The sequence below is a fragment of the Thermobia domestica genome, chromosome 8 (genome assembly GCF_964235325.1).
Source record: "Thermobia domestica chromosome 8, izTheDome1.hap1.1, whole genome shotgun sequence".
Lineage (NCBI taxonomy): Eukaryota > Metazoa > Arthropoda > Insecta > Zygentoma > Lepismatidae > Thermobia > Thermobia domestica.
In genome coordinates, this window is record NC_137461.1 from 20,590,289 (window position 1) to 20,604,266 (window position 13,978).

At 36.3% G+C, this 13,978-nt stretch overlaps 1 protein-coding gene across 1 annotated transcript in view; it reads right to left on the reverse strand.

The window, feature by feature from the left end:
- The window catches only part of RPA1 (replication protein A 70), a 72,200-nt gene extending 60,687 nt beyond the window's left edge, over positions 1-11,513 (reverse strand). The window contains exons 1-3 of the mRNA XM_081768203.1: positions 11,291-11,513; positions 7,156-7,206; positions 2,799-2,998 (exon numbers count right to left, since the gene is read on the reverse strand). Of these exons, the coding sequence (XP_081624329.1) occupies positions 2,799-2,998; positions 7,156-7,206; positions 11,291-11,323 (284 nt within the window). The 5' untranslated portion in view covers positions 11,324-11,513. The remainder of the gene's footprint in view (positions 1-2,798; positions 2,999-7,155; positions 7,207-11,290) is intronic.
- Positions 11,514-13,978: the final 2,465 nt, after the last annotated feature.

Genomic DNA, 13,978 nt, shown 5'->3' on the forward strand with positions numbered 1-13,978 from the left:
TTTAAATTGTCATTATAGACAGATGGCCTGTCGAATAATAATAATAATAATAATAATAATAATAATAATGTTTTCCCAGGACATTGAACAAAGTTATTGTATCTTGCAAAATATTTTTGATGGAGACAAAGATCATGTTGTCATCGAGATAGATCTATCGTCCTCAGAAACTGAGGAAAACTAAAACGAGGACATGTTTTGAACTCTTGAAGTGTTAAGTTTCAATTTTTTATTTTATCTATTTATGTGAGAATTTTCAAAATAATGTTCAATCAGGTCTGATATAGTGCTTTATGTGAGATTGATTGTAAGTTGCATGAAGGGCATAAACAAATAATAGTAATAATAATAATAATAATAATAATAATAATAATAATAATAATAATAATAATAATAATAATATCATTTATAAAAGACTAACATTAGTGCATCACGCTAAATCTTAATAGTAAATCACGTTGATGCTCATTGCAATAATATAATGCAATAATTTAGATTTGAGCATTTATATTTATGTATCCGCAAGTTAGTTGGTCGGCTAACTAAAAAAAAAAAGAAAGAAAAAAGTGAATGCAAACAATTAGAACTCTTAAGTATTGACTTTAACCTATAATTAGTGCTTGAACTTTTCGGGTAAACTGTACCCGCCCGATTCCCATTGCGTTTGGTTTACTCGATCCTTAGACCTGATAAACCCGTTTGACCCGACAGACTCGTTATGAGTTCGTACATGATAATTAGAACAATTTGTGTTATGATAATAAAGTGAAACAACACATCATTTACAATAATGACAGACTAAGCTTGTTTTCATAAAAACGGGATTATCAGGTCATCCCTATTCATACGGTTCAATCGGGCAAACCCGGTTCATACGGGTACAAATACAATATCGGTTCAACGGGCAGTCCAGGATCTATTCTATATTCCGAGCATTACCGAAAATACACAGTAGCCCAAAACGGCTTGGACGTAAAAACTATCATATTATTATTATTATTATTATTATTATTATATTAATATGAGAGAAAATTACTTGTTGAATGACCTGTACGTATTTTATCCCCATTTTAAATGGTTATTCTGGTTTTATTTATCTGCCTATTGGTTTGCAACACTCAGAAAGAATAGTTCGAGACTTCATTGTTTACCCTGGCGACAGGGACAGCGGCTAAGCTTTTGTAATACCGGCAACATCCAACTGGTTGACAAACCGCACGTGGCCGCTAACAACCATATGACAGTTTTACTGCTGATAAGAAAACTTGGTTCAGCTTTGAAAACCACTATACAACTCTTCACTCTTCTTCCGTCGTTTTCTAATAAAAGACTTTAGCGTTATGTGGTGGCAAATGAAATGAAATCTTAACGTCCCACGGTTATGCCGGTTAGGCTAAAGGAGACGGTGATAATGAGAAATGAGTGAATTGGTGGAATGAAGAAAGTGAGAGGAAACGGGAGAACCCCGAGAAAACCCACGAGCACGGTGTTTGTCCACCACAAAGTCCACACGGCGCGAGCTGGGATCGAACCAGGGACCCCAAGCACCGGAGGTGAACGCTCTACCACTGAGCCACCGCGCCCCCCTATCCCCCTATGTGGTGGCAAAACACAGATATAGACGTCATACAATGAGCTTGGACATTTGTCAACATAACCCCATCGAAACATTAGTCGGTTTGTGTTCGCATCGTAAAGTTATTATAGATTGAAAATTTCAGTTTACGAGCCAAATTTTTCGTAATTTAGAGGATCGTTTAATTTTCTGCTTCAATATGGAGAAATCTACGGTTAAGGCTCATCGAATGCTCTCAAATACTTATGACGAGACCGTTATTAGTGAAAGAATGTGTCGTGAGTGGTTTCAACGCTTGAAAAACGGTGATTTTGAGCCATAGGAATGATTCAAAAACAAGGAAATTGGGTGCCGTACGAGTTGAAGCCTAGAAATGTTGAGCGGCGCTTGTTTGGTTGTGAACAGCTGCTTGAAAGGCAAAGACGGAAAGGATTTCTGTATCGCATTGTGACGGAACGAAAAATGGGTTTATTATGGTAACTCCATGCGCAAAATATCATAGGAACTTCCCGGCCATTCCCCCACGTCGACACCAAAACCGAATATTCACGCGTCCATACTTGGAAATGTTGAAATGGAAAGTCCTCCCCCCCCCCCCCACCTAGCCGTATTCTCAAGACATTGTTCCCTCTATCACTTGTTTCGACCAATGGCACAAGGCCTGTCTGACCAGCACTTACGTCCTTATGAAGGAGTCAAAAATTCTATCGATACGCGTATCGCCTCAAAAGACTTTTTTTTTTCCGTGGGATTTGTACGCTGCCCATATATAAATGAGATATACATGTTTGTTTGCTCAATGCTCCCATATAAAACGAGACTTAAGATAGTTTAGCTTACGTGTTAATAACAATTCCAACAAACCAACCCTATCCTTTTGTTAAAATATTGTTACCATTAAACTTTGTAGTCCTACAAAGCATTCGCTGAAACTGAAGAACTCACTTAACCTTTTTCTTTCGTCTGAAATGATCGATTTTGCTCGGTTCTCATCTCAGAACACAGTAACTAAAGCTCCTTCGAATTACAATAGGAAAAGATGGAACACGCGGTTATTTTCCTTGAGTGAAATTTTGAAGGAAAGATGTCCCACATTTTCCAGGCGTAGTTTTATTATTATTATTATTATTATTATTATTTTTAATATCTCCAGACAGGTTTGAAGTTCGAACCAGTGACAACCAATTAAAACAAAACTTTCGTTCTATTGAGCAATACTTACCTTGGTCCTTTCCCTGAATTGGCCACTGTACTGGTTACATGTCGAGTAACCTCAATCACCGTGTAGTTTTCCAATTCCCCTGACGTCACTTTATCATTCAGCTGTGTTGCCAACATAGCAAAGCCATCCAAGTGCTTGCCATCTGACAGTAACAGTCTGTATCGCTCGGTTGAGACTCCAGATGCTATTTTCTTACTGCCCTACAAAGACAATATCAATACCCGTACAATATCACAGAAAAGGACACCCAAAATGATAAATATAAAAGAATTAAGACGGTCAAATTGCTTAAGATAATTAAAAGCAAAACGTCCCACAAGTGTTTTTCTAAATTCGAAAGAGACATACAACTAAAGTCAAGAATGAAAGAAGAGTAAAATGTCGACTGAAATATTACGACCTATATACAAATGAGGTTACTATATTATATACTTTAAAAACCGAACTCAATCTCTCCCGTATTATTATCATGCTATAAATTAATGTTTAAAAATGAAACTTATATCCGAGAGAGAGAGACGAAGAAAAAGGATTATTGATGAGACATTCGTTCTATATACAAGTTTTCAACCCACACAACCTCCCATGTGAACGCAATACAACAACGGCCCTCCTGTTTTACTGTTTACTTTTCTTCCAGTAACCTAGTCTACTTCTTGTCTTTCGCGTTACCCAAACTAGACACTACTGCTTTTAAAATACCGGCATGAAATATATTTTACTATAGTTAAAAAAAAATTACAGTATCAATCACGTTCTACTCAAGTTTTTTTTCTTAAAATATTAAAACTACGGTAAAAATATTTAAGTATTTAGTATTCACTAAACTGTACGAGTTATTTTAATTGCTTTAAGCAATCTTAGAAGTTCGCAATATTATCAAACATATTTTAAATTTTTCACTTTTTCTTTTATAGTGAGAGTAGAATTCACCATTAAAATACAATGAAGTATCATTTTTAACAATGCAAAGAGAAGTTGAATTATAACACTTCTAACAAAATATTTACATCAAGAAGGAGATAGAGGGATGTTAACATATATTCCTGTTGAGTTTTGATTTTAGTTTAGCGTCCCTTCTGCAGCGAGGCTATATGAGACGTGGAGCTACTGATTAACGTGGAATCCGAACCACATGATACATATATTCTAAACCTAAAAAACTACAATTATACATGTAATACTTTTAGGCCGTATTTATTGAACCTTCCTATGATGCCATACCAAATTTGGTATTAATATCGACTTTATTTTCTTCTTACAGGTCCAGAAAGACAGAAGAGTGAGTAAAGTGTGACCAAATAGAGAAACTGACGGCGGGAGCTATTACTGAATATCCCCACAAGAAAGGTTTAAAGCTGCAGGAGATCCACGTCGATATGGTTGCTATTTTAAGTGATAATACCCCTTCATATGCCACAGTGAAAAAATGGGCAGCCGAATTTGAGAGAGGAAGAACCTTCATAGAAAATGACACTCGATCAGGAAGACCCGTGGAAGCACTAACTCAGGAGAACAGTGACAAAGTGCATGACTTCATCATCATGAATGATTGGTGAATGACCATCAAATAGATTGCTAAGACAGTGGACTTATCTACTGCAAGCGTTGACCAAATTATCATTCAGCATCGGGGAATAAGTAAGGTTTCCACAACATGGGTGCCAAAACTTATCTCTTCCGGACAATTCCAGATGTCTTTCGCACTTGATTTATAATAGACCAGGATCCTGGGTAGATCCAGAGTCCAGATCAAGTTCCAAACAGTGCAAAGACCCCTCATCCCCCTCTCCAAAGAAGGCCAAATCTGTGCCCTCAGTTGGAAAAGTGACGACTACAGTTTATTTTTAGGATTCGAGAGATAGTGATTGTGCATTATCTTCCAAAGGGGCGAACAGTGACTGGAGAGTACTATGCAGGTCTTCTACGACAGCTGCGTGATAAAATTCGGCACAAGCGTCGTGGGAAACTGACAGCAGATGTGCTTCTCCATCAAAACAATGCCCCTAATTACAAGTCAGTCATCGCAATGGCAGCGTTCACAATTGCGCCTACGGATTGGTGCCCCACCTACGTTATTTGCCTGATTTAGCACCTTTTGACTCTCATCTCTTTCCAAAGCTGAAAAAGAAGTTGTAAGGTACTAATTTTGACACTGATGATGACGTCATGCATGCCGTAGATGAAATTTTACACGCCTTCGACTTTTTTTTTTTTTTTTTTTTTTTACCAGCAGCATTAACGCACTTGAACATCGATGGGCAAAATGTGTTGATTGTCAGGGGACTATGTAAAAAGTAACACCATCCATAAACTCCTGCTACTCCGTTCATAGTTAGGCTTAGAACTTTTGTAACAACCCTCGTATATATTGCAATATTTTGTGTTGGTAGGGTCAATAATGGACCAGGAATCTAGCCTTTCACTGATTTATTTATAAAAATACAAAATAGTCTTTTATTTTAAAAAGTTAATATTATCAGAATCTTCCTTATGACCAAGGATGAAGGAAGTAACGTTTCATACGAGAACCCCTTCGCTCATGGTAGCCACTGGGATGTCTTGTAGCGACTTCAGGTTACGGTCTTAGGAAACCTCGGTTCATGGCAGCCTCGTGAGATATGGTTTGAGCTGAGGAATCCACTTCACTTCAGAGCAACCTCCAGGAATATTAGGATAGGTCCGGTGCGACCTCCAGAGCTGTTGTGGGTAGGCGATCAGCGGTCAACTGATACCTGTTTCCTCTTTTCTCTTTCGGTTCCCATCGTGTTGATCTTTGTGTCTTCCTGTTTAGTGTATCGTCTGCTTGTTTATAAACGTTACTCCATAAACATATGCTCATGTTGTGATGTGGGGATCTTAACACAATTTGTTAATTTTGTATCCATTTTCGGCAGTGTAAGAAATTATACTTTGCTGTTTTATTTGGATAGGAAAGAATAAAAAAAAATATTTATATATATTGTATGTCACAAATAATATAATAATGGGAAGCAACACAGTTTTTTTTCTAACTTTATCTTATAGATTGTCTACGCTGGTAGCTGGTTATGAATGCGTCAATATCGAGTTTTGCTGAATCCATAACTCCATCACGAAATGGAAAATTGGAATTACCCCTTTTACGATTCATTTTTACGACACAATAAGTTAATTTCACACAAATGTTCATTACCTAACTGCTGATGTAGCCAAATGCTATTCAGATCCATTTCATCTCCGATATTCTAAAAGTTTTAAACCAAACACTACTTTTCTTTCTCATATTTACTTAAAGCAACGGGGCTTAGCAAAAAGAATATTCCTGGACCAATGCTATCTAACAGTTAGATGCGTCATTTATGAACTCCTTACTGTAGCCTAAAACAATTACAAAAATATAAAAGACCAGAAAAGGAAGTACTGCTGAACTTCCATGTTTTGGCTAGCGATCTTGGTTTCCAAAACGTAAGATAAAATTTTACATCTTGAAATTTCGTTAAGGCTGTTATTTCCAGGAGCATTAAAGTACACACAGTATCTGTTGTCAATTCTACGACCAGTCTCCAGCAATACGATGTATAATATGAAATGTAAACGTGCTTCGTTTTACTCAGTTATATCTCCAAAAAGACAACAGCAAACTACGAGTAAATCCAACACCACATTCAGAAGTGGCGTTGGCTTGTATAACTGAGAACCTAAAATATTCCTAAAGAAGAAAGACTCAGTTTTCGAGCAAGGGAATATTTATCACTGAACGTTTTATATTGATGGCACTTTGCTGCATTCTAATCTAGTTGTGTACTGCTGCAACACCATCTACATATTCTACGCGCGATTCACTTCCCAATCCACAATCTCAACGGATTTGCGGTTAAATTAGAACGGATTGTCTCATTTGTTTAATCAAGCCTCACCTCCTCAGATATAAGCTGGACAGAAGAGGATAGCGACTGATTAACATCATCTATATATTACTGAACATATTATTTCATGACTACAAGTATTGTCAGCATAACGAAGAAACGTACTAGGAATTCTATCACAAAAAAACAGTTTTCCTGAAGGTCTTAGCAGAAATTATCACTAACAAATCCAAAATTTAAATAAATACATAAAATGATCATAAAGCTTCAATTTTCCACGGCTTTCGATTTCTTTTGTATAGTCCAGATTTGAAAATCTGATTTTACGTCCCACGGTTACAGGCCGACAGGAACCAGCACGCAAGTAAATAAGCCATGCCTTTACACAACGTATTCACTGAACAGAAACAGTTCTTTTTAAGTTTATTATACTGTTCTACTAAATATTCCTTACAATGTTCAATATTATCTGATTTTCTATCTAAGATAAAAGAGCAAAATATACTTACAAGAATCTGCAGAACAATAGGTTCTGTGTACCGTACTCCATTCTTTATCGCCTGAAAGAAAACGATACTAATTTACTATAAAAATCATAAGAGTGTACATATAATATACCTAATGAACAGAACACTGGATGACATATCCAGCACATTCTATGATCTTCCACTCCTATCACGAAAAGCAATTAAAATCGGTACCGTATGTCAACTCTAATGTTGGCAATAAGTATTTTTACATAATTGCATACTCAGCTAAACATTAGTACAAATCTTAAGAAAAGCATAGGAAGCTCTTCTGGTTTAGAATGCTGTAGATAAGGTGCTAGGAATAGACACATGGTGTTTCCAAACAACTCTAACATTTAGAAAATGATTCCAGACAAGGCAAAAAGTACAGACAAACTTGAGTGTAGAAATGCTTCCTTTCGGCGTTATGATCAGCCGAAAATTTGTCGGAAAAGCCCAAAAATAGCTATAACTCGACTTGAAAGTAATCATCATGGTTCTTATCTGCCTCACTACTAAGTATTAGTGACATGGGTGTCACTATGACAACATAAGGAGGAGGTAGTAAACTATACTGGGCTATATCCGACGATATTAAATCAATCAATCCAGTTATTAGCATTATTTTCTTTCTTAAAGACCCATCGAAATGCCATACAGCTCACGGTGAAATATTAAATATTTTTTCCTTCTCTTGTTGCAGATGAGAGGTGAGGATAAATGAGACAAGAGACATCAGAATTGTGTACACACTGGATATTTTTTTTATCCTACAAAAGAACGTAAGGACTTTCGGTCCCGTAGCACGCTATTCAGATTACATCCTAGGAATATATCTCCGAATAAATCAATCATTAAACGTCTGTATGATAAACTCAAAAAAACTAGGTTCCGACCTACCAAGTGACAAACCGAGGACGAATCAACGGTTATCAGTGTAGCAATGAAGAATAATACACAGAACTTGCACAGGTTGTCTAACCAGACTGTGTCTTTTTCTACAAAATCAGCTGTGAGCTCTTCTCGCTGGCATAGTGACTAGCGCGTGCGCCTTCAGTGCACGTGGTCCTGGCGGGAAAGCACAAAATTTTAATTTCTAATTTCACAATCATTTACTTCTTTCATCAATCGTCCGTCTCTTTTAGCCTAAACGGTATAATCATGAGAAGTTAAGGGGGAAAAAAAATCATTCAAAAATTAGTTATCCATAAGTTGGTGACAGACGATTTCCTCAAGTGCGTTGAGCAGAGCTAGTAATCCATGAAACATGTAACGCCAGATGAGAAGTAGTTTGACAACTGGATCAACCATATGAGGATTGGATTCAACTCGACGGTATGTAAATTCACTAACTTCGCAAAGAAAACAACCTTCCTTGTATCTAGTGTTAGTATATCCTTCTTAAAATTCTGTGTAACATTCAATATTTTGACCCGCACAAAACGCGGATCAAAATATTCAATATTATGGAGTTTCAAGAGGGATACGTAGCACCGAATACAAAGCGAGTTCTTTTCTATCTTGAAATATGTCTTACACTATCTGCAAGTTTGTCAACGTCAAATTTTGAGTTTGTGCTCGACTATCGCATGCACTTCACGAGATTTCCCTTTTCTTTCGTACGGCGACTAACAGCAAACGTTATTACCAACTGCTCACTCCACCAGATTTTCATTTATGGGGACATGCTGAAGTCAGCAGCTTACACAATCCATGAGCATGCAAAGGACTGTGGACAACATCTCACGTATAACACACTCCAGATGAATATGATCAGATGGGTACACACGTGTCAAGCAGTAAATGATGACCATTTTTCAACATCTTTTGTAATGCCTCCATGAGTTACATAACTTTTTACTAATCTCGTACAAACGCAGTCTAGTTGGAATTAAGATGAAAAAGGATTAATTTACACTTCCCGCTTCCAATCCGCGGCTATTCACTTTAAAATCTTCGGTACCGGTACCATTAAAGCGTTTTTGGCGGTTATCAGCAGATTGGAAATCTCAATCTAATCGCAGATGTTTGGGTTATGCGAGTTCAGTCAGACAGATTGTTTCCAACAGGCTACTCCAGGCGCTGACTTCGACATCTAGCCATTTTTGCTACATACATTTTTTTGTTCACTGTCACTAAGTTTTCTCTTGCGTGAGGTCTAACTCGCCAACGCCTTGAACAGTGTTCTTTGCAACAACACACTGGCCACCTTATACAACAGCCCACCCAAAGCCGTGAACATAGAGCGACCAAAAGTGTACCGTTAATTCATTATGTAGTGGTAATGCAAACTTAGCATATAGAGGCCATTTACCATAGATTGGTGGATGTTTTTCTCACTGGTCTTTCTTTACACGTCTACTTCTTTTGGACGCATCCTTGTGCGGGTCCTCCAACTTCGCCCTTCTTGAACCGGTAAAAATATAATGCTAATTTGTACTGAGACCTAGCACAGGCTGGTGCGTGTTTCATGACATATACGTTTGCAGGAATATTATTTATGAGCTATAAATATGTCGATGCATTATAAATCTGGACGTAGTTGGTGCAAGCGAGAAGAAAAAGAGCAGATGGGAAATATGGGGGCCACTACATAAAAAAATTTTCACAAAAGACTAATAATATTTAAGAAACTTATGTACCTAGGCGATTAACCTCTAACTCAAATATTAACGTAGAAACAGCATTGCAAAGTTAACTCTATTGCCATTATGCTGCAATATGAAAACGCATAGGCCTACAACATATGTATAGTATTTAGTAACAAAAATATACATTTATACATGACCCATTACAACAAAAATGTATATTTTAGAACAAAAAATTAGCTACTTGTCCTAACCTAACCTAAACATTTAACTATTTGACCACCTCAGGAAAACGCGAATATCTATGGAGCGACAGTGACAAACATTGTATAATAACGTATCGTCCCTTTGGGGCTCTACTCCAGCAAACTCGTTGTATTCTTGCTTTTCAGTGGCAACCTAGCCCTTTTTTCTATTTCACTTCCAATTTGTCATGCTAAAAAATGGCACGGGTTAACAGAATAAATGTCGGTTTCATCTCGCATAAACAACTGTTTTCATGGCATATCTTTTTTTTTATGCGCGAAGAAAATAACACTCGATAACATACTACGGTACTATATATAAAGTACAATAATTGAGGTACCGGTAATATAATTTTATAATGTGGTCCTAATATTCCTGTCTGTACACAAAGTAGGTTGAAGGACTCATTAGATTAATAAAAGAATTGTAATCTTCGAATAATTATTTCTGATTCCCCCCCCCCTTTTTTTTTTTTTTTTTAACAAATCTGTTCCAAGTAAGATACATCAGTATGTCTCAACAACAGAATAATGTAGAAGGCGTGAGAATAGCTACTATTTCCACTAAGAAATGTGAGCTTATTTTGGTTTTACTCTCGCACACGGTACTACCAAATAGAAAATTTGCATGTAGGTTTTTGTGTGACTTTTCAGCAAAGTGAACGGAAAAACCTAACCTAGCAACCAGTTATACTGTAATAGGCAACCAAGATACAAAAACTTTTGAGATTATAGCTAACCTAGCCGAACCTGAAACTTAGTGAATGTACCAAGAACCAACATGGAAAAAAATGGGAAAACTTTAAAAATGTAAGCCATAATCGTTAGAACTGTCTGTGGAAGTAGTACTGGTACCCTTCTTTGTTGTGTATATGGCCCTATATCCCGCTATCTGTAAGCACATGTAAAAACTGATTGCATTAGGTGCATTCAGCACACAATGATATCAAATGTGAAGTTTCTCTTTCTGCTCTGTTCAAACTTCAAGCTTCTCATTAAACCACCTAATTAACTTTTATTACTGGCTAGGTCTATACTACACCCTCAAATTACAGCTAACCATAATCTTATCCCCTTGACAATGCAATTGTATGTAGCCCATTAGGCCTACTAATAATCTGCATATTATTCTGGTTAATGCATTCAAAAAAGGACAATTTCTCCTTTAGATACAATTAAATAATTAAAATTATCAAAATTAGCTTGTAAATAAGATTTTTTTTTCTTTTTTTGTTAACAAATCTTTCATGACATTTCCATTGATGGATTCAAAACAATATATCACACAAAGTTAGACATTACCTGCAGAGCGCCTTCGGTTAGTTTCACTGACATATTTACTTAAACTTCAGCACTAAATACCAAACTAAAAGCAATATTAGCTGTCACTTCCAAAATTATACACAATAATCAAGAAACTTTCTTCCACTAAAGCAAGTTAAAACGCGCTCAATTCCACCATGAAGCAATCCTAAACGCGCGTAAAATACCACGATTTCCGGTTCCTTTACACTCCAACAACAAAGGCGCCATGTTTGATCCAAAAAAGAATACGTAATTGTCTCAAATACTTTTGGTAAAAGGGTGTATGAAAGACATAAAGAAACAGAAGCAGAATTGAAAATTGGAGACTCGATGCAAAAAGAAAAATAAAAAAGAGCTAAGTTTTCGTTGATATTTATGTGGAGACTAAACAACTCTAATTAGGGCCAGCCATAGCATCATTTGCCGCCCCCTGCAACAGCATCACCTGTTGCCTCTGCAAAAACATCATTTCCGCCCCTACTACTTCAAAAATAATGGGCTTTATGCAGAGTCGTTCTGGCGTGTGATGAGAGCCATACTAAAGAGTTCGACTAACATATGTTTCAAGCAGTAGTCAGAACCTTAGTATTATGCTAATCAAGCGTCAAAACGACTCTGCATAAGGCTTAATTATATATCTTAACTCTGGAGTGCTGAGATGAGTATTATGACAACCGATCAGTTATTTATTTGCATATAGAAGGTATAGTGGATGTTCCAAGGAGCCTATTTCCCAAAGTAACAAGTCTTGTAATATGTATTTCACAAGTCTTAAAATATTATGAAGCAGGCACGTAACAAAGGGGGTCAGGGGGTCCGAACACCCCTTCGAAACCAGAAATAAAAAAATAAAGGATGAAACAAAATCAAACGAGAAAAAGAAGAATCAGCGTTAAAAATAAAAAGCTTCAAGAAACTTTTGGTTACTCTTTCTTACAAGGAGATTTGTATTAATACTTGCAATACATGGTGGCAAACAAGCAGGATATCTTGGGAAAGTCACAGAATTTGAAATTTCTAGAAGAGTTAGGGAATTCTCAGAATTTCTACTACAAGTTAGGGAAATTTCAAGCTTTCGAAAGCATAGTGCCGTTGTGTAACAGCGTGGACATATTTTATCATAATTTTTTCGTCATCACTTCTCTGCAATATCAATCATGTCATTTCAGAAATAATTTTCTACTGCTCCTTTAACCTGTCATTTGGAACAGACAGTAGTTGACGGAATAATGCAAGCAAAAAAGTTATGTGGAAAGAAAGTTGTGTTAACATTTTGTTTAACAGAGAAAAAATGCAGATACCGTAAAATATTTTACAAGACATTATTGAGTATGTACTTTTTATAATAATGGAAATGTACTTTTTATAATAGTTGAGGTCATGATGAAAGGAAAATTGTTATATTTGAATGAACAGAGGAAGTAACATAAATATTGTAAAATCTTCTTCAATATTTTTTTTAATTCTTTTACTCGAGATATCTTTTTAATTTGTTATTAAAATACTTACTAACATATCCTCATTTTATTGTCCTAACAAATCAATATAGACCTATGTTGCCAGTAAAGTAGTTTAGAGTGATCGAGCTCCTGAGCCTTTAGTATTTCATGTCACCCCCAAATTACGAAGTCCTGGTAAACGAACCAATATACGTTCCAATAAAATAGTTTAGAATGATCGAACATCTGGTGTGATGACCACAGTATTTCATGTCACGGACCCCACCCCTTTACGAAATTTTGGCTAGGTGCCTGTTATGAAGTACAAATTTTAGATTATTAGGAAAATTCATTTCTAAATACTAATGCTGATAACGGACAATTCTGGGGGAACAAACGGCGCATGCCCCTTAATATGTTTGGAAGTAGATGGAATTGATAATTGCTGAAAGATGTATGTGGAAGAAGTAAATTAAATAGAGTGAACAAACGAATGTTAAATGTTGTTCATTATTAGATTGGAGTGACTGAAATGTCCGCGGATGTGTGTCACTTTCAAACAAAAAAGACAAAACAATTCTTGGTTAAAACAGTAAAGACATCTATCTGTTTATTTGAAGGTAATCTCTTTGCAAGACAGGGTAGCCCTATATTGTAAAGATTAGCTGTTCCGACAATTTTGGTACCTGAACCTGTAGACAAAATGCACAGTTTAGGTCATTTTAGTATTGAGGAGCTTTATCATTTCTACGAGATAATATTTTTTGGCCGAAGATGAAGAAGGATATTGAAAACGTAGTTCGTAACTGCATATTATGTAGAAAGACGAAATTTGCTAATCGAGTTATTTCCATGCGGGATACACATATAACAGTGAAACGTCCATATGATAAATTCAGTTGGATTTAGCAGGAAAGCTTGTTAAAGCTAATTATTTTTACTATATACTGACTATATCAGACATATATATATATATATATATATATATATATATATATATATATATAGAGAGAGAGAGAGAGAGAGAGAATGGAGGATCCAAGGGGGGTTATAGGGGCTATAGCCCCCCTTGACGATCAGATATAAACTGTATAAAATGAGCTTCAGGCCTGCTTAACACTGGATCATATCCCCTCCCTTGATCATATCCCGGATTCGCCACTATTTATATAGGGTGCTCGGTGAAGAAAGTCCAAGGTTTTGGGAGGTCATAGGGGAGGTAATTCTAAGCAAAAATATTTATGTA